The sequence below is a fragment of the Maylandia zebra genome, linkage group LG2 (genome assembly GCF_041146795.1).
Source record: "Maylandia zebra isolate NMK-2024a linkage group LG2, Mzebra_GT3a, whole genome shotgun sequence".
NCBI classification, from domain to species: domain Eukaryota; kingdom Metazoa; phylum Chordata; class Actinopteri; order Cichliformes; family Cichlidae; genus Maylandia; species Maylandia zebra.
This window is the reverse complement of record NC_135168.1, coordinates 39,625,565-39,645,609: the sequence shown is the minus strand read 5'-3', so window position 1 is coordinate 39,645,609 and position 20,045 is coordinate 39,625,565. Positions and strand designations below refer to the sequence as shown.

The window sequence follows — 20,045 nt, the reverse complement described above, 5'->3', positions numbered from 1 at the left end:
GGTCCCGGGCTCGGGCTGCAGGGAAGGAGTGGTGCAGTGAGCTCAATGGGGCGGTGCTGGCAGGTGGCAGGTGAGAACACAAGTGATGGCGTTTGGTCTGATGACGGTTTTCCTTCCCCTTTTTAGTGAGATGGGAGAGGAGCGGAGGGGAAGCTGGCAACAGCTGAGACCGGAGCTGTCCAGACTGTGGACTGTCACAACAAACGAAAACTCAAAATAAACATGTCATCTGGCTATAAAGAACTGTGTGTGTGTGAAGTGCATTTCACACACTTTCTTCTTTCTTACCATGAGAAGTAAGTGAAAACTCACAGCTCTGCCTAACATGTGATTTTGGTGTCTCTGAACAGATAATTCCTTGCTTATATGTGGTTTGAGAGCAGTTGTGGTCATTCTCTTGTTAATTGGTATTTACATCTACTTCGCTTGGAGGAAAAAGAAAAATGAAAAAGCTGAAGTCTCTGCTGTCCCGCAAACAAGAGGAGATCCAGAGGACTCTGTTCTGATGATTGAAATGAGTTCTGCAACTTACACCAACACCTAGTTTCACCTTTTATCAACTGAAATTTGACAAAACAACACATTTTTGTTTATATTCTTGGCAAATTATGTTCCTCACTTAAGCACCTCATGCTGAATTAAGCTGTGAGGGTTTTCTGCATTTTTATTTGTGGAAGCTTTGATTACAAAGGTTGTGAATGTAATCTGAACTTGGTAAAGGTGGAATCAGTCAAGTCAATTTTTTAATTCAAACATCTGAAACATTTAGTTTCACTAAGCTTTAAACAAGGATTTTTGTCTTAGAAGATTCGGGCTATTTGATTTTGTTTTTGTTTTTTTAAAGAGGAGGATGGCCTGAGACATTTTACTCAACTTCAGAACAGGAACATTAATGTGAAAATCTATGAAGTTCAGACACATGTGAGTCAACAGCATAGTGTGAATGTAATTTATCACCATGTGTAGTGTTGCCATGAAACAACATTAAAACCATAAACTTCAAAAACGAAAGACTAGAGTAAAATCACATGATGTTAACCTTTAAGTTAACTTTTGAACTCTTAATAATCTCATTATTACAAAATTTACCTTTTCTGGTAAAACATTAAATATTTGCTAAATTATGTTTGATCAATTTCATCTGTTTACAGAAATCCAAAAGAAGTGATAAAAGATTAGAAGCGTCTTTACTGAATTCTCTTATTTCTTCAGGTGAATTTTTAAAGTGGACCATCTGAAAAATGTAACGTCACCAAGCTGATTGAATGGACAGTACACAACAGAGGTAAAGAAGAGAGTGCAGGTAGGGTGGAGTGGGTGGAGACAAGTGTCAGGGAAGATTTGTGACACAAGAATACAAGATACCACCGGTTTACAAGATGCAAGTGAGACCTGCTTTGATTTATAGTTTGGAGATGGAGGCAAGAGTCAGAGCTTGAGGTAGCAAAGTTGAATGTGTCAGGATGTTCATTGGAGTGACCTGGATGGACATAATCAGAAATAAGTATGTGGAAGCAAGAAGGAGGAGGAAACTGAAAAGGCAACAAAATGGTACTGACAACGCCACTTGGGGGTGGAGTTACACGCCAGGAAATACGACATTAACTAGTGCAAAGTTTCACCAGTTACAAAGGCACTCATGCTCGTTACTGACGAGGCAGAGGCGTGACCAATCAATTTCAATAAGTTTATTAAACAAACTAACTGAAGATAATATGGAGCTGCACCAAAGAAAACAGAAAATTAGGTGACAGGACTTAGAACACCACAAGGCATTTAATTAAAACACTTTATTACCAGGCATTGCTTAAAAACAACAAGATTCACTGTCACTGTCTTACTCTAGTTAAAATAGCAGCTGAACAAAATAACTAATCAATAGGGTTAAAGGCAGGCCACTTAGAGAAACAACCTACAGAGCGGCAGTGCTACCAGTTGCTCACTCGTGATGTCACACTGCAGCTCAAGGGGTGCTTTTTACTCATATCCTGATGTTTACACTGACATACATAAGAGGGAACTTCATCAAACACGCCTAGGCTGCCAAACAAGCAGCTGTCTCTCTACTAAAACAAAAGAAATTAAAAATAGTCTAAAAAACAAGTTCTAAAGAAACGAGGAACAACTCAGTGAACAATATGAAAGCAGAAGTTTCTCTCTCTCTCTCTCTCTCTTGCTCTCTATCACATTTTACAAGCTGCTGTTATTAATAAAAACAATAATAAGAACGAAACCTCTGCTGTGCCAAGTGTTCATAGTCTACACTTAAATATAGACGAGCGGAATATAACCAGAAGAATAATGGACTGGCTGTTCTTGGTAAAAGATGCATGTGTACCTTTGGTTTTGTATGGTGACCGTTTCTCTTGTTTCACTTCCTTCTACATACAATGACAATCTGTTCTTTTATGGTGAAACACAACACTTAACCTCTATTTATGATAACATTTCAAAACCACTGAGTAACACGGGCATCATAAATGTCTGTGAATGTGTTTCAAGGTTTGATGAAATCTGTTATTAAGATGTATTAAATTAAACATGTCTGGCTTTATTATACACTCTGTTTTATGCCATCCCCATTAAACTTGCTTCCGCGTGCAAATAAACATATTTTAGTTGTCAGTGTAATTTAGCTGTAAATATTACAACTGTCAATGAAACGGCATTATTATTAGTTGGACAATAAAATTACATGATTAGTTTGGGGCTGTTGAATTAAATTTAAATTAAACTTTTCTCTTTTCTTTCTCTGCAGTTAAATTCTGGTCACATCCTGTCTGGTCTGAGTTCATACATACTTATCTGAAGCTGATCAGTATTGACAAGCAATGAAATTTATTGGCAACTGCTTTTAGTAATTAACACAAAAAAATTCTGAAGTAGCCACATCCTGCTTGGTCTAAATGTATATGTTTTGATCTGAAGGTTTCTCATCAACAGGAAACATGGTCAGTGTAGGTTGGGTCTGTTTGCATCACAGTAAAGCAGAAGAGCTGCCTGCGGAGTCGACTGATGCTGAATAGAGAAAAAACATGCAAGCTGTGTTTGTACTGTTCGTGATGCTATTAGGAGTCTCTTATGGTGAGCTGTGTTTACTTATTCAAAGCATGCTGTGCTGTGGTAATAAGTACAAAGATTTTGATGTCGTCTTTAGTGTTACAGTAAGTTCTGCAGCTTACAGGTTGGTGGCATTGTGTTGATGCCACTGGGAGTATCTGAGGATGAGCTGTTCTGCTTTTTCATTTCATGCGGCACTTTATTGATACATCATCCCCAGACCTGGTGTCACTGGACCTTTGTTCATGGGTCTAAAAAGTATATTTACAGTCAAATCATCTTGTTTTTATTCCAAACAAATGCTTGATATTTTAGATAACACATTTTTATATTTCAAAGGTTATGACTGTAATTTTAACTCGTCTATCTTTTAGCGAAAGTGGAATCAGATCATCACTTCAAATAAAGTCATCTGACCAGTGGCACCTGTTTGTATGAAATTGTATTTGAGCACTGGTTTTTTATAATATACTAGTTTTTAAAATAACAACTACAATATGAATAAAAACAATACTGATCAATTCAATTGGTAAAATTATCTCAAACTTCGGGCCTCTTTAAAGTATAAAAAGGGATCAGATACACATTTTGTCACAGCCCGTATAATTTAATGTTATTCCACAGTTAAGATGGGGGAAAATAATTATTTGTATGTTAATAAATGTCAAATATTAGCTACAATACTTTTTTGCTAATGATTATTTACCACTAGAGTGCACATTTATGAAAAAAGAAATACTGTGATTTAAATCCTTCAGCAGTAGTTTTGAATCTGGATTAGTTTTTATAAGCATTTATTGCAAAAGCAATCAGATATTTTGAAGTTTTGTTCAATTAAACTTTAAATGATATGAATGTTAAATGACCCCATGGCACCATTTAAGATTCAACTAAAGCAATATTTAATTCCAACAGTACATTCTGTAATTTGTATAAATTCTTCTGTGATCAGCATTTTTAAATATAACATTAACCAGTGCAGTGCAAAGAATGTTCAAACCATTGTTGCTCAACATGCTGAACTATCTGTTTGACAGAGATTGAAAGCATCCTACTTTCATGTTGTACTCTTTTTAGAGATGAAACATGTGCTATCATTAATTTTGTGTCTATTTTTTCATCTAAACATATTTCTGAAATGTATCATTTCATTTTAAGTCTGGAACTTTTATTTCTTAGGAATTTAAATTGTTACTCTCATATATGAAATCTCTTTTTCATGAAGGTTAAAGGAGGAAGAAAAACTAATGTCAATTCATTCTCCTACTCTCAGCATGTGAGACGTTATTTACCACTTCACTAAAACCTAAAGCCAACGTTTTCATGATTTCTCCTTTCAGGCTGAGCACTAACAGTCTGTTAACTGCAGTCTGTTAAAATCAGTAACATCACAGATTTGCTTATTTGAGAGAAAAGATTTGAAAGCTGCCGATTGAGTCAACATAGACTGAACAGTTGACATGGAAGCTGCAGTTGGACTGTTGCTGATGTTCGGAGTAGCTCATGGTGAGCAACCAAATTTTTTTTATGCAAGGTTTCAAAAATACTTATTTCATACTTAATTTCAGTACAATCAGAATTAGGTCTGAAAAAAAGTTACTTCTTAGTTTTGTCATGCTCCTTCATTCTGATGTTGCCGTCTCTTATCTGGATTTTAGGATTGCTTCATGTATCACAGCTGCTGGTCGGTGGTTATGTCTGAGTGGTTAATGGTTGGCTGTCTGTCTATGTGGAACTCAAAGTTCCACATGACCTTAGTTAGCACTGTTGTTCTCAACCACCTTCAGTGGGGTCTCCTATCGGGATTTGGGGATCATATGCAGCACAAATGTTCTTGTAGTTGGTTGTGCAAGTCAGTGTACGCTGTCCCAGCCCTGTTACTGTACGCTGCTCTGTCTCTGAGCCCTGTTAGATGTGACTCCTTCCTCTAAATTCTAGTGCTTAGGCCCTGTTCTTTTTCTTCCCTCTATCTGTTGATGCTATATCTGCAGGTCAGTCATACATGATGGTCCCACTTCCTGTTCCTTATCACTGTCTGTCTTCAGCTGTTTTGGAGCAACTCACCTCAGGGAGCCATTTTTTTATTTCAACAGCAGCTTCCACATCTGTTCACAGAGTCTCAGACCTTTGAGTGGAAATTGAAGAAATCAGAGGAAGGATGTTGAGTGGCATTGTGAGGAGTTTTCATGTCTCCTCTTGTGGCCAGTTTGTTATTCCAGTTTGGTATCTGATGACGTGAAGACATATATATTGATGGCTCACATTTTTTAGCACCTCTATTACTTTCTGGAGGTATTTGACTGTGTCTGACTTTATTGTGTCTTTATCATGTAGCTCTCGTTAACCTGTTGGATACCCAAGCACTTCTTCTGTGTGTCCTGTATGTCCTTATGGCAACTCCACCCCATCAGTCTCTCTTTACAACCTTTTTGCCACATTTATAAAGAATGACATCCTAGCCTCCTCACTGTACACTGAAAAAAAGGGACTGGCCATCTCTTGGATTTATGTAAGCATCTTGCATGTATTTAACACAATTGCCTCATGTTTTAAAGTTAAATGTAACTATATAGTGTAAAAACTACATGATATGCAGAAAGGGTGTATTAAATTGTTCATATCATGTTCAGGTGAAGTAAGTTAATAAGATAGCAACGTTAAATCTCATGAAACCACGCGTGATTTCATCTCGCGGGCTTTGGATCGTGGTTTAAAAAAGGCATCCATCTCAGTCAAGTCGAGCAGCCAACTCTACGTTTTTGGTATGTCTTGATTTTTTGAATTAATTTTTACCATATTTCAGCCAAATGTAGTTAAACGTCTAGAGTGTCGCCATGTAACATGCTAAAAAAGAGCCGTTAGCTTATTTGCTGTTTTATCTGTTGTCAAAGAATTGGCGCTTTTTCATTTGAATTTGTCTTTGGCACAAGAGCCGTAATATCACATTAAACCTAATTACGAGGCACTCATAACATAATTTGGTTTTCTGTGTGAATAGATTTGCCAACTGACTCTTCAGTTACATTGTGTATTTACTGCACCGTGGTGTTAGTGAGATTTTGGACATTGAATAGCTTTAGCTAATATCATCAGCGGCATTATGCTAGCTTACATCCCTACCCCTCCTGCCCTCACCTGCTGTCCTTTTGTTTTTGTTTTTGTTGATGCACATTGAGAGACCACATCTATTCGGCATTTCACCAGGAGTCAGCTGATGGATTGTGGGTTCAAGGTGTTATGGTAAGAAAGTATATTCTATTTTCGTTTCTGTAACTTAATTATAATAGGTTTTTTATAATTATTAGGTGCATGCATACTCACCCTATTAATACAACTGAGAGATCCAAAATCTGCCATAGGTTTAACTTATACCTGTATGTATTGCCAGAAAGGTGATTACTGGACTCGCATTAATGCACACTTGAACTGAAATGAGGTTGTAACTTGTGGGTTGTTGGGTTGCAAATCAGAAACAAACATCTTTGGATTTTTTTAATCCCATAAGATCTGGAAACACAGTTTTTATTCAACAAAACATTACTGATTAACCAAGCACAGTGCCTGCTGTTATTTCAAAATAATTTTATGTCATTTCAGATAAAATGCAGCATTCCAGTGCATCCCAACCATGCATACAGTCAAGGTTTCTGACGGAGCTGAGTTTCTCTCTGACAGTCTGCTGAAAGTGTTTGCAAAGTGATCGGGGGAACAGGGCACAAAGCTAAAGGATGTAGCTGCCATTATGACAGTAAGAACTTTAAAATTCTTTAACTACAAAGTGTATATGTATTGCATTAGGTCAGTAAAAGATTTTTATGCTACATCCATTGAAACAGTCAACTATTACCTGTGAGTACCGATTCCACTAAAAGGATGCCATAATTTTCGTCATGCATTTACTGGCCCACTGAGAAAAAATTATCTTTTTTTAAAAATAAATGTTCTGGAAACTATATATCCATAAAGTTGATGTCAAACAGGAACTTTTGATATTGCTTTGTAGATGCTGGTGTTGCATGTTGACTGGTTTAAAAAGTCAAGAGTTTTTGTCTGGGATCATTTTCTTCTGTGCTACTGAAAAGTTCACAAATCTCTGTTTTCTTTGTTATAATAGTCAAGGATGACATTAATGCTTGAAGTCCCTCATCAAAGTGCTCCGCATCTGTGTGAAAGACAATTGCAACATCTTGGTGCAGGAGTTCATGGTGAGTGTTTTATGAGTAGGTTGTGGATTTGCAACATTTAGAAATGCATTTAGTTATCCACTTGATCCTCATTGGACTGGTTAGGACCAGTAGTCCTCTTTAATAATTTGAAGTTCACATGAGGCCTGGTAGTGAACTCGGCCACCGGCCCTTGAGGCCCCACCCCTGTATTAGGGGTCACATCAGTGTGAAAAAACTTTAAATTTGTCATTCTAGTGAACAAAGAAAAATCCCACCAGTATTTACATTAGCTTTTGTTTGAAAAAAAAAAAAAGACCAACTGACCAACAGCTAACCAAATTGTGGGGCTGAAAGTCTAAATTCTAACATCTTCTGAGTGACATAACCTGGATTTCTGATGGGCCGGTGTCTTTCTAACAAAAACTAATGTAAAGCATTTGAAATTATTATGTTTTTCACCCTCTCTTAGAAACTCTGTTAGACCATGAATGGCAGCATGGCAGGCCACTCTTTGGCTATAGCTATTTACTATGTTGCTTGCATTGGTTTAAATTACTCTAACATTAGAACTGGTAGATTCAAAAGAGATGAGTTTAAAAAGGAATCTTAAAGAAATGTTTTGTGTTTAACCAGGACTTGACTGAGGCCACTGCACAGATTGAGAAAACCACAATGAACATCTGTCTCCAGAGATGCGCCAGGCAATGACTTTTCTGATGTTGTTCTTCAAGATCTGGATAACGTGACCTTTGCAGTAGCCATGCTGTTTGGACCTTTTTTATTCCTTCAACATGAGTTACCCATCACAACTCTGCTACACTTTTGAGGTGATTCAAAGGGTGGTAATGGAGTTGGATGCAACTCAGCTCTCAAGAAAAGCTCACAACTAAGACAAAACTGCTCCTGCAACGAAGCTCACTGTTATGCATGTGAGTTGATCAGCTCTAGGTGAGAGGACATTTAAATCTCACACTTGTTCTGCTGCATTTTTGAAGCTCAATTCCAGGAGCAGATCGCAGGGTTCATTTTTATATACTATGCAACTGCCATGAGGACGAGCCGTTTTTTTTGTTGTTTGTTTTTCCTTTTGCTCTGTACAAGTTCTCTTTGTCTGTTTGGCAGCATTTTTAAATTTGTCTTTGTATTTTTTCTTTCTTTTACTAGTGAAGAGATGTAGCGTGAACAGTTATACAGTCTAAATATCCCATATGGGTCGTGTGAAATGGTATTTTCAATTTTATTCAGTTGAAGTAAAGAACGTTGAATATTTCTAAGTGTGCTGTTTTGAACCAAGATGTCACAGTATGATCAGTGCTGTAATTTTTGACAGTCACTGTATCAATGTTATTTTTGCATCTCTTGAATAAAGGTTTTGACCTGCAAGTGCTAATTTCTTTAGTTATTGGGGTAAAATGGGTAGTGTTAATAGGAAGGTGTTTGCCAATTCAGTAACCTAATTTAATGTTAATGGAAACTAACATTACCTCAAATTGTTTAGTTATAATTGTTGTTTATTAACTGAATCTTGATGTCAGAGGCCTTAAATAGAATGTTTTGATTTGTTCTTTCCCAACATTTTTCAAAAGAAACAGTCCAATTTCTTTACTGTGATTGATTCCAGAGAACACGGAAGAACTGACATTATTTAACTGTTGATTTATGTAGATTCAGTGGAGGAGTAATGTCAGTTTAATTCTTTACCTACTGTCAATGCAGTGAAATTAGACATTTTGTTTTGAAAGGTTACTGGTGGATGCCAGCAACCATCTTGGAAGAGAACAATACAATCTGTTATAAGGCCTCCATTTGAAAATTGTGTATTTGATACTAGAATATAATAGCAAAATGTAATTTGAAGATAACATGTAGTATTTAAGTGACCAAGTAGTATTGGGTAAAAGTTATTGAATCGTGTTGGGATAACGTGAGAAAATTGTGAAGGATTAAAATATTCCAAGAGCTCAAATTACTTCATCAAAACATGTTTAAGTCACATTTTATCAACACAAATTGCACAAGTTTATTGAACATGAATAAATTGTGTTAATTTAACTCAATTGTTTAAGTTGCTGCCGAAGCAAAACATCTGTGTGCAACAAATGTCCACCATTGAATTAAGTAAATCCAACAACATATTTTTTTCAGTGTAGATCCTGGTGAGGTGGATCAGTGAGTCAGTGTTTCAGTCACTCCTGTCATACAGCATAATGTCATCGATGGACAAGAAGTGGCTGATGGTCACTCCACTCTGATCTTTGTGATATGGACAGTGCATCAAGTGTGGGATATTCCACATTTGATGGTGACTTGAGTTCTTAGTAAATGTCATTAGTGCAATATTAGCCTTGTATAAAGCCAAGCACACATAAATCCAGAAGCACTGAGTTGTAAGCCTCCTCAGGTTGGTCTTCCTGGTCTTATAGTTCTGGTGTACAGGTCTATTAACCATTACTTTGTGCTTTGATCTCCTTTTGTTACCACTTCTGATATCCTCTCTGAAACATTGCTTACATTTGTTAAATAGTGTTCAGTAAAGAGGAGACAAGAAAGCAGGGCACACAGCAAAAGCCCTCTGGCTAGAACTCAGGCTACTGCATCAGGCATGTGGACATCTGTTCATCTACTGAGCAAAACTAACAACTATGACAACTTTATTTTTGTTTTGCAGGTGTGGAAACTTACTGTGATGGCAGACGGGATGGAGCTCAGTGTTATGGAGCTTTGGGAGGAACTGTGGACATCCAGCTGATGGACAACACTTCAGAAATTAATAGATACCAATTATTAAAGAGTTCATTAAAAATATTAGATGTGAGAAAAAATACGGTTATTTCTAATACCATAAGAGAGAGAGCTCATTTTCCAAGTAATGGAACATTTAGGATCAATAAACTAAACAGGACAGACAGTGGTAATTATAGCCTTCAAACCTTTGATTCGGATGGAAAATCATCAGACGAGCGGATTTTACAGTTGTTTATTGAAGGTAAATGTTGGGAAATTAAGCCATTAATAGATGTAAATAAAATATTGTTGTGGTAATCTATACAATAATCTATACAATATATCTCACGACATTTCCCTGTATTCTATGCTTTCCCTATTCTTTATTAGAGACTCTAAAGAAACTCATCTATGTGTGTTTCTCTCAGCTCCTGTGTCCTCTGTCCTGCTGGACCCTGAATGTCTGTCCCAGGGAGAGATGAGGGTGTCCTGTTCCTCTGAGGGAGGGGACAGTCCTCAGTACAGCTGGACTCTGGATGGACGCACACTGACAGATGCTGAGCTCTTTTCTGGAAATAATGAGAGTAACATCATCACTCTGAAACAGCACGTCTCAGGACATCTGGTCTGCTCAGTCAGGAACAACGTCAGTGATGTCTCCAAAGAGGAGAGGATATCTACCTGTGGTGAGTGAGAACACTGTGATAATCACAAATATGATCATTTTGGTCACTCAGTCTTTCATTAATTATACGTTTTTGCTCTCAGGCTTCATTTTCATTAACTGCACTTCAGTCAATGGAAAACAGATATCAGGGTGGGTGTATGAAGCCAATAACACCCTGTGTATTAAACCAACAACAGTCCCCAAACAAACTGCTACGTCTAAGGAGACCGCCGTAGTGTCAAATAAAAACCCCACTAAGATCAAACCCTTCAATCAAACTGTCAGCAGTGATAACCCATGGTACATTAGTAAGTGAAAATAACTTTGCTACAGTAGACTGACTAATGCCAGTTTCTCATTATTTCTTTGTTTGTCTTCATAAAAACTCAGACTTGCTGACTTGTTTTTGTCTTATTCTGTCCTTTTTACCACCACAAACAGCCTATTTACCACTGATCGGTGGTGTTCTCTCAGCACTGCTCATTTTGTTAGTTGTGGGTGTAGCAGGTGCCTGTGAACACATCATAAAGCAAAAAACCAAACCTACAGAACAAAGAGGTACAAAACTTTCCATTTCCCCACTCCACTTTGATTAATTAAACATATATAATTATTTTAAAAAAATTTAATAAACCTTTTTGCTGTCTTGCCAAGATGTCGCACCAGTTGTCTTGCCAAGAGTTTAATCATACCTCTGTCATATGCCAGTCAAATTTGTTGGTATGGCTAATCAGCTAGCTTTAACACAACAACTAAAAACATGGGGAAACAGCTCAAAAAACGGCAACCCGTGAGTTCACCAATGAAACATTTTAATTAGTTTTAAAGTGCACCAGTTAGAATCACACACACTGCCTTCAACCTTTGTGGTAAAACTAATCAACTGTTCCAGCAGCAGACATGAGAGTGAAAGTTCTTCTTTAAGTCAAACCATTCCTGTACTAATACACTGACTGTAACATTATGTTTGTGCCACCTCTTCCTACTAATTTGCAGCTGAAGAAGATGACCAGGAAGTAACCTATGCTCATGTCATTATCACGAAATGTCAGAGGAAGGATGCTGAGCAAAGAGCAGAGGCGGAGGTGGAGTATGGCCAAATCAAGTTTTCAAGCAACAGAAGATGATTTAAGTGGTTGGAGCTTTTACACCGACTGCACCACTGACAGCAGACCGAAGGAGGAGGTGACATCAAGATGCCAAAAGGTTGTTGCTTCATGTAAGTCTGTGGCTGAAACACAGCTAATGTTCCAGCTAACAGCACATAAAGAACAAAACAAATATGAATAAATTAATGATGACTGAATTCTATTCAGACACTTTAGCTTCCTGTGACACCTTCATGGGCTACTTTGTCCCTACTATAACAACAACAACAACAACAACAACAACAACAATAATAATAATAATAATAATATTATTCATCTTTGGCCTGTCTTTAGATTTATATCTGGGGATCAGCCCCCTCTTCTCTAAGAAATGCAAGTGTCTTAATAAATCTGGATAAATGTGAAGCAAACATTGTATATAATAACATGGGAAGAGAAGAGAGAAAAAATCCTAATGATATTGTTCTGGTGGACTAATGCAGAGTCTTCATTTGTTTTTCCTCTTCTGTTCTCAACCACTCTTTGAGATCAGTGTTTGATAACGTCCCTGCCGCCAGTTTACCACCAAGAAAGAAGTGGTTGCAAATTCTGTCTAACAAACACCATTTTAACCTTACCACTGTGCTCCACACTCGTGTCCAGGTGTCCCTGTTGCTTGACGGTCAGGTTTTTAAATGGTCATATTTGACTTTAATGTTTGAATCCAGATTTTAAACATCCTGTCATTTGGATAGGAACATGGCTATTTCTATAGGTGACTGACTTCTCTCTGTGTGTTGTTCTCTCATTATTACAACTGAAACAGTTTCTGAATGTGTGCTGTCAGTTATTTTATAAAAGAAGGCAAGATATAAAATACACATTTTACATTTTGATGTACACTTGTATTACTATACTTTGAACTGTGTTTTTACCTTAATTGTACATATGTGGCTTTTTTAGGAGAATGGAACCTGTTTTGGGGAAGATTTCTGAAGCTTTTGAGTAACACAAGTAACTCTTATTTGTATCTTTTGTTATAGCAATTAGTTTGCATGTTTTTTACAAGTAGACGAGACTTCTGTTTAAGTATGTACGACAAAGAAATCATATGTTGCAGCAATTTTCACATTAGTTGTTTAAAATAGTAATTCTGAGTAGTCTTTACAAAGTGAAGAGTAGATGTGACTTATAATAGCCCGTACTCACTTAAAGTTTTTATCTTTGCAAACAAAATATCACTATTAAGCTCAGTCTTTAATTTCACACCAGTATAAACCAGTTTTAAGTTTGTCTAATGTGATTCTAAATTTAGACAGGCCTGATGATGCCATGATCACAAGCAGTATTGATTCAAAAGCCTTTGGTGACCACTAAGAAGTGAACATAACTTTAAACTTATCAGTAAGAAGATGTGGAAGTTTCCCTTCTTGTTCCATGGTGCTTGTTGTTGTTGTTCCTTAAAGATGTTTGTTTAATAAAGCTATTAATTAAAGCTTCTCAATAAAAACATGCAGTTGTCACTCTCAGTTAGGCAGAGGACTCACTCGCAGGACTCTGATTTTTAGAGAGAGGGTGAAGGATTTATTGTGAGAATATATACATATATACAGTGGAACAGGTAATACAGGGCTCCAGGGGGTTTGGGGGTCCGAAGGTGAGGGAAGGTCCAGGGAAGGCACACACTCTCCTCTTTTACAGTCTGTGATTCACTCAGGCAGTCCAATCATGCTCATGCCCACTCACACACATCCACAGGAATCCAGGCAGCAGGAGAGATGGGCAGGGAAAACTATGTTAGAAGGAAACTCTGGGAAATGACAAAAGATACTCAAGAGGCGAGGCAAGGCAAGGCAAGGCAAGGCGAGGCGAGGCGAGGCGAGGCGAGGCGAGGCTAGGCTAGGCTAGGCTACACTGACACTAGGTAGTGCAACAATCCAGCGAGGAAGCAGCATCTCCTGCCGTCTTAAGTAGTCTGCCAGGAAAAATGCTTGCGATGAGAAGCCAGAGCAGAATCAGCATGAATGAGCCACAGGTGTGCTGTGAGGGCGGGTTCAGAGGCAGGGAAGCAAAGTCCAGTTCTGCCTTGTTGGAGAGGCTGAGACAAACACACACCACACCCTCTCCAGATCCTGAGAACCATGACAGCAATGCTCTAAACAATGATGAAGCAATGTAAAACATGCATGCAAAGCATTATTTAACATTAAATCCTAAGTCTTGGGCAACCCCAATGACACCAACAAACACCAACAAAATAGAGAAAAAACCTGACCTTCAGACCACACTGCAACATAAAAAAGTGTTAATACACATATTTTACTCTTTGTTATCTCTGAATCTGTGATGAGGTACTAATAAGTTACTAAACTCCTTCCTCCTACACTAGTACAGTATCATTGGGGACGCACAAATAATGATTCTGTGCAGTGCCCCCTGGCATAAAAGACAAACATCACAGTGCCCAATTCTTTTTTCTTATTTTGGTGTCTGCCTTTAGGGGTCACCACAGGCGATCATCTGCTTACATCTCACCCTGTCTCTAGCATCCTCTCCTATCACACCAACCCTCTGCATATCCTTCTTCAGGATATCCACGTGTTTTCTCTGTGGTTTTTTCATTTTCTTTTCCCCTGGCAGCTCAATCTTTAACATGTTTTGTGAAATATAGGCACTATCCCTCCTCATGTTTAAACCATCTTACCGCACGCAAAATGCAAAAAATAGATGAATAAATGTCCTAAAATGTTTTTAAACAATACTGTAATTTTAGAAATGAGTGATTTAGGAAGTTGAGATAAATAAGTAAAAATAAAAATGAATAATAGTTATTGTTTTTTCAACACAGTTGCCAGAGCTATAGCTTCCACAGCCATCACGCTATCACAATAGCACAGAAATAAATATGAGACACTGAGTTCGTTCTGCTTGTAAAATTAAAAAATAAAATCAGATACACAAACCTGTTAAGCATGGACTGAGTATGTACTTCACTGTACTTTTATTTTGTTAAGGTTTAATGTACTGTAGTTTCAAACTATTTGGTATGGGAAAATGTTGCTGTACTGGTGGATTTCTTTAATATTGTAAGTTCTTGACATTAGTGTAAAGTCTTTTGTGAAGGAAAATACAATAAAAGCAAGGACAGTGTAACGAAGCAATGATAAAGTCCAAACATTTCCCACTAGAGGGCGACATTGTGTAAAAAATACTGAAAATTGTCATGCTGCTATTCCCACAATAGGAGAAAGAGGGTGATTTGTACCCCTTGTTTCTAGTGAACCATAGAAGAAATCAGTCATGTGACTGCACATTTTTGAAGAGTCAGCCATTTTACTAATCCTGCAAATAAGAGAACCTCATTACATCAGAATATTTAAGTTCAAAAACGATTTTTGCCTTTCAAGGTAAAATTTCTGTGATCAAGGTTTTTTGATTGTTTTGTCTAAACAGTTACAGACAGGTTTAAAAACATTTCACAAATGTTTTAGTGCTTTGGTAAGCTACACTGTGAGTCTATATGGTGTGGTGCTTTGTGCCCAACTTATGAATATTTTAAATATATTATTTTATTGATTGTTTTTTATTATTATTATTACTTACCGTTTTTCACAGTGACATTCTTTATTTCAGACCAAAAATAGAAATAGACCATCATGCCATTGAGTTATAATAGGGAGGACAGGCAGGGCTTTCACTCCTTTACAGGACATGGACAGAGTGAATGATGTGAGAAGGGGAAGTCCATTCATCAAGTGGCGAGGAAGATGAACATATTCATGATGACATTAAAACAATATGTGGAGAAGAAAAAGATAGATGGAAGAGACATAAGGCTATAAAAGGATGTAAAAGATCTGGACTTGTCAATCAAGTGTTATGGAGAGAGAGCTGGCAGAACATATGAAGGCACTAGCAGCATTTATGTGTTCGTTACTTTGTGCATACTCAAAATCCAGTTCATGGTATTTGAATATGCACAAAGAAATGACATTTTGATCCAGCTAGCAGGGATATCAGAGGCAGGTTGGGTTAAGTGTCCATTTAAGGAAAAGTATATAGGGAACAATAATTATTTCCCCTGGAAATGCTCATTATCAGTTATTAAAATGCAGATAGTTCACAAAGAAGTAAAGTTGGGTACTTATTTAGAGTGTATAGCTTGACATATAATTGAAAGTAATTGTGATTGTCATTATGACGTTTGCAGGCAAAATCAAATCCTACAACTACATGGATTGGTTGATGGTGCTGACTGACACTGGTGCAAAGTGTTTAAGGTGAAGTAGTAATGGGATTGTGAATGGAAAGCCCATCTTCACTTTCAAAGACAATTGTGACAGAGTCATCCCTCGAGAAGATGTGCATAAAAAAAGAACTACCCACACCACAAAAACTTGGTGGTACATCCAGAAGGTACAGCAGTGGGTAGCTTCAACAAGTTCATTTGGTCCTTGGCCATTTTTAAGAAAACTGACTTTCGATGTGCTCGTGTGGCTTGTATAAAATTGGCCTTTGATATTGTAAAATAATTTTAAATATGTTAAATTTGTCTAGCTTTTATATAGCATTACAGTTTCTGAGATCAAAATATGCTGGCTCAATTTACCCCAAGGTATTCTCTCCAAAGATGCAACTTACCCTGCATCGGGGTCAAGAGCACTTGTGGCACAACTATATATTTCAGATCCAAAGTGATTGTTCCCAAGCATGCACAACATCCTGAACATGTTTTAGTTGGAAGCATTACTATCATGGCCTCACTTTAAGCAAAATCTTAAAGTGAGTTGTGCCAGTTTTTACTTTAAGTAAAAACCCACCCCACTCTCCCCTACTTATGTTTTAAAACTCAAATAATAAAACTCCAAATATAGAAGTTTTCACCATCCACAAAATATATTGTGCAGTATGTCTAAAAACTTATTTCACATTATGAAACAGTGATCAGTTCAGTTAATATGGTTTTATGTTATCACTGTACAAGAATTAAAAGATATACACCAAGATGCATTTCATGATTATTTTGCCACGTAAGCATTGATCACATTGTTTTTCCACAAAGTGCATGTGACCTGCATTTGAATTTAATGTAAACATTGCCCAGATGGGACCCAGGAGTCTAAAATGACAAAAATCTCCTGCCTTGGGTTGTATTTGTGATCTCAGTCTTTCAGTCATTAACCAGAGCTCATGACAATTGGTGATCTTAGGAACATGAATCTAAAGCTCTTATTCTCTCAGTTCTTTCTTCAATGGACCAGTGCAGCATCTGCATGACTGCTGTTGTTGCCCCAGTTCATTTATAAATCTCCTGCTTCCCCTTCTCCTCTCTCAGTAACTTCATTTGCAGAAAATTAAAAAAAAAAAAAAACTGACACATGAAGTAAACTTAATTCAAAACTTTATTGTTTAAGAATTGTAAAGATTTTGTATTTAAAAAATGTAAAACCCAGAAACCACAGAGCTTCTCATCATAATTTGTGGGGAATAAAAAGAGCAGAAGAATTTCTCTCTAAATGCTATTTTCATGCTTGTGAACCAAAGATAAATAACAGCAAATAAAAGGTGAAACTAGGTGTTGGTGTAAGTTGCAGAACTAATTTCAACCATCAGAAGAGAATCCTCTGGATCTCCTCTTGTTTGTGGGACAGCAGAGACTTCAGCTTTGGCATGTTTCTTTTTCTTCCAAGCAAAGTAGATGGGAATCCCAATTAGCAAGAGAATGACCACAACTGCTCGCAAACCACATATAAGCATCTTATCTGTTAGGAGACACCAAAATCACATGTTAGGCAGAGCTGGGTCTGCTGTTGGTTCAATGTACATTGTTTTCATGTACCTACCCTGATGTCTGTATCCCACTGACAGAGCTGCAGTTAATAAAGAAAAAAATGAAGCATAGTATGATCCAACAAACAAACAGTTCAAGACATAATAACCATAAAAATTTAATTTGTGCTTAATAACTTTTATTCATAAGGTTCTCACTCACCACAGGTAGACAGCCTGTGTTCTATGAAAACATTACTGACGTTGTTCCTGACTGAGCAGACCAGATGTCCTGACATGTGCTGTCTCAGAGTGATGATGTTAGTCTCATTATTTACAGAAAGGAGCTCAGCATCTGTCAGTGTGCGTCCATCCAGAGTCCAGCTGTACTGAGGACTGTCCCCTCCCTCAGAGGAGCAGGACACCCTCCTCTCTCCCTGGGACAGACACTCAGAGACCAGCAGGACAGAGGACACAGGAGCTGAGAAAAACACACAGATGAGTTTAGATTTCAAATCGACATTGCAGAATTAAATCAGTCATTCTTTATAGTCTTCAGTGGAAAAATATGTATAAACCGTAAAATACATGTATGGAAAGATATGGATTACTTCAACAATATTAAAGTTATATTCATATCTATTAATGGCTTCATTTCACAACAAGGAAAACATTACCTTGAACAAACAATTGTAGAGTCTGCTCATCTGATGCTTTTCCATCTGAATCAAAGCTTTTAAGGCTATAATTACCGCTGTCTGTCCTGCTCAGATAATTGAGCCTAAGTGTTCCATTACTGGGAAAAAGCAGAAATTTATGTTCTATGATATTATAAAGAATCCTTTTCTTTCTCACATCTAGTATTTTTAATGAATTCTTTAACAAATGGTATCGAGGTATTTTTGCGGTGCTGTCCATCAGCTTTATCTCCACACTTCCTCCCAAAGCTCCATAACACTGAGCTCCATCCTGTCTGCCATCACAGTAAGTTTCCACACCTGCAACGACACAAAAAAAGGAAACAAAAGCAAAATTATTTGAATGGACTGGCAGCACTAACAAATGTTTACCTGAAACAGAAATGTTGTTATTGCAGCTACTGTTTGTCTGTGTTTTTGTGAAGATGCCTTTATTGTTGCACACATGAGTAGCATGGACCTCTGAATATTTCACTGTTTGGGTAGACATATGGTGCCACAATAAATCAATAAAATCATAGATGGTATTGTAACTGCCATTTAACTTTTTTTTTTAATTTTTCTTACTTTGTTAGTAACTGAAAATGTATTTTTTTTAAAACACACACACACACACAGAACACTTTCTGTTCTTTACAACACCTTTAAAAATGTGGCTTCAATGTTCCAGTTAAAATGAAATTCCATTGTGAAATATGTGTATAAATTAGAGAGACAGACAACAAGAATCATATGAAAATGTTTATCTAGAACATAACTGGTGCTTTTGTGGTTACTGAATGTCGTTAAGTAAATATGCGTTAAAGAAGGCGCAGACAACTGGGGTCCAGGTAATGGTAATAAAAATTCAGAGTGTTCTCACTCACCACAGGGAGATATCTTCTGTTCTTTGAAGACATTACTGACGTTGTTCCTGACTGAGCAGACAAGACGTCCTGAGACGTGCTGTTTCAGAGTGATGATGTTAGTCTCATTATTTATAGAAAGGAGCTCAGCATCTGTCAGTGTGCGTCCATCCAGAGTCCAGCTGTACTGAGGACTGTCCCCTCCCTCAGAGGAGCAGGACACCCTCATCCCTCCCTGGGACAGACACTCAGAGAGCAGCAGGACAGAGGACACAGGAGCTGAGAGAAACACACACAGATGAGTTTAGATTTTAAATCAGAATCTAGGTCATTCTTGTTTCTCTTTAATGGGGAACAAACATAAATCATACAATACATGTATCTGAATTTTCTGTTTCATATCTATTAATGGCTTTACTGTATTTCTAAACAAGGAAAACATTACCTTGAACAAACAAGTGTAGAGTCTGCTCGTCTGATGCTTTTCCATCTGAATTAAATGTTATAAGGCTATAATTACCGCTGTCATCCCTGCTCAGATAATTGAGCCTAAATGTTCTATTACTGGGAAAAAAGAGAGACCCATTTTGTAATACATTATAAAGAATCTTTTTCTTTCTCACATCTAGTATTTTTAATGAATTCTTTAACAGTTGGTATCGAGGTATTTTTGAGGTGCTGTCCATCAGCTGGATGTCCACAGTTCCTCCCAAAGCTCCATAACACTGAGCTCCATCCTGTCTGCCATCACAATGAGTTTCCACACCTGCAAACACACAAAAAAGGAAACGAAAAGCAAAATTATTACAATGGACTGGCAGCACTGACAAATGTTTACTGAAAACAGAAATGGTGTTTTTGTGGCTACTGCCTGTCTGTATTTTTGTGAAGATACATTTATTGATGCAGGCATGTCTGTGACTGAAACATAGTTAGGGTTCAAGCCTTGAAGAAAAGTAAATTACTGTGCTAGAACTGAGAGGAAGAGAGAGAACCATTATATTAATGATACTAGAAGAGGTTTTTGA

General features: G+C 37.3%; 2 protein-coding genes and 1 long non-coding RNA gene across 5 annotated transcripts; 2 read left to right on the top strand and 1 right to left on the bottom strand.

The window, feature by feature from the left end:
• Window positions 1–3,007: 3,007 nt before the first annotated feature.
• On the top strand, window positions 3,008–13,234 carry LOC143413952 (T-cell surface antigen CD2-like). Its single transcript, XM_076877442.1, has 5 exons — window positions 3,008–3,084; window positions 9,895–10,212; window positions 10,379–10,636; window positions 10,719–10,925; window positions 11,614–13,234. The coding sequence occupies exons 1-5, from the start codon at window positions 3,036–3,038 to the stop codon at window positions 11,742–11,744; spliced, it is 963 nt and encodes a 320-aa protein (XP_076733557.1). The 5' UTR covers window positions 3,008–3,035; the 3' UTR covers window positions 11,745–13,234.
• LOC112435142 (uncharacterized) lies at window positions 5,539–8,730 on the top strand. 3 transcript variants are annotated; one of them, XR_013093016.1, is made up of 5 exons: window positions 5,539–5,822; window positions 6,265–6,300; window positions 6,658–6,808; window positions 7,175–7,265; window positions 7,860–8,730. It is a non-coding gene; the product is annotated as an uncharacterized LOC112435142 (long non-coding RNA). The 3 variants fall into 3 exon arrangements; XR_013093017.1 differs by having other exon boundaries at window positions 6,265–6,808; window positions 7,180–7,265; XR_013093015.1 differs by having other exon boundaries at window positions 6,265–6,808.
• A 4,042-nt stretch (window positions 13,235–17,276) lies between the features above and the next one.
• On the bottom strand, window positions 17,277–19,288 carry LOC101487913 (uncharacterized). The gene is made up of 5 exons (XM_076877322.1): window positions 19,039–19,288; window positions 18,152–18,472; window positions 17,698–17,955; window positions 17,549–17,575; window positions 17,277–17,467 (listed from the first exon to the last, which is right to left on the bottom strand). Exons 1-5 carry the CDS (start codon window positions 19,244–19,246, stop codon window positions 17,277–17,279), a joined length of 1,005 nt encoding a protein of 334 aa, XP_076733437.1. The 5' UTR covers window positions 19,247–19,288.
• Window positions 19,289–20,045: the final 757 nt, after the last annotated feature.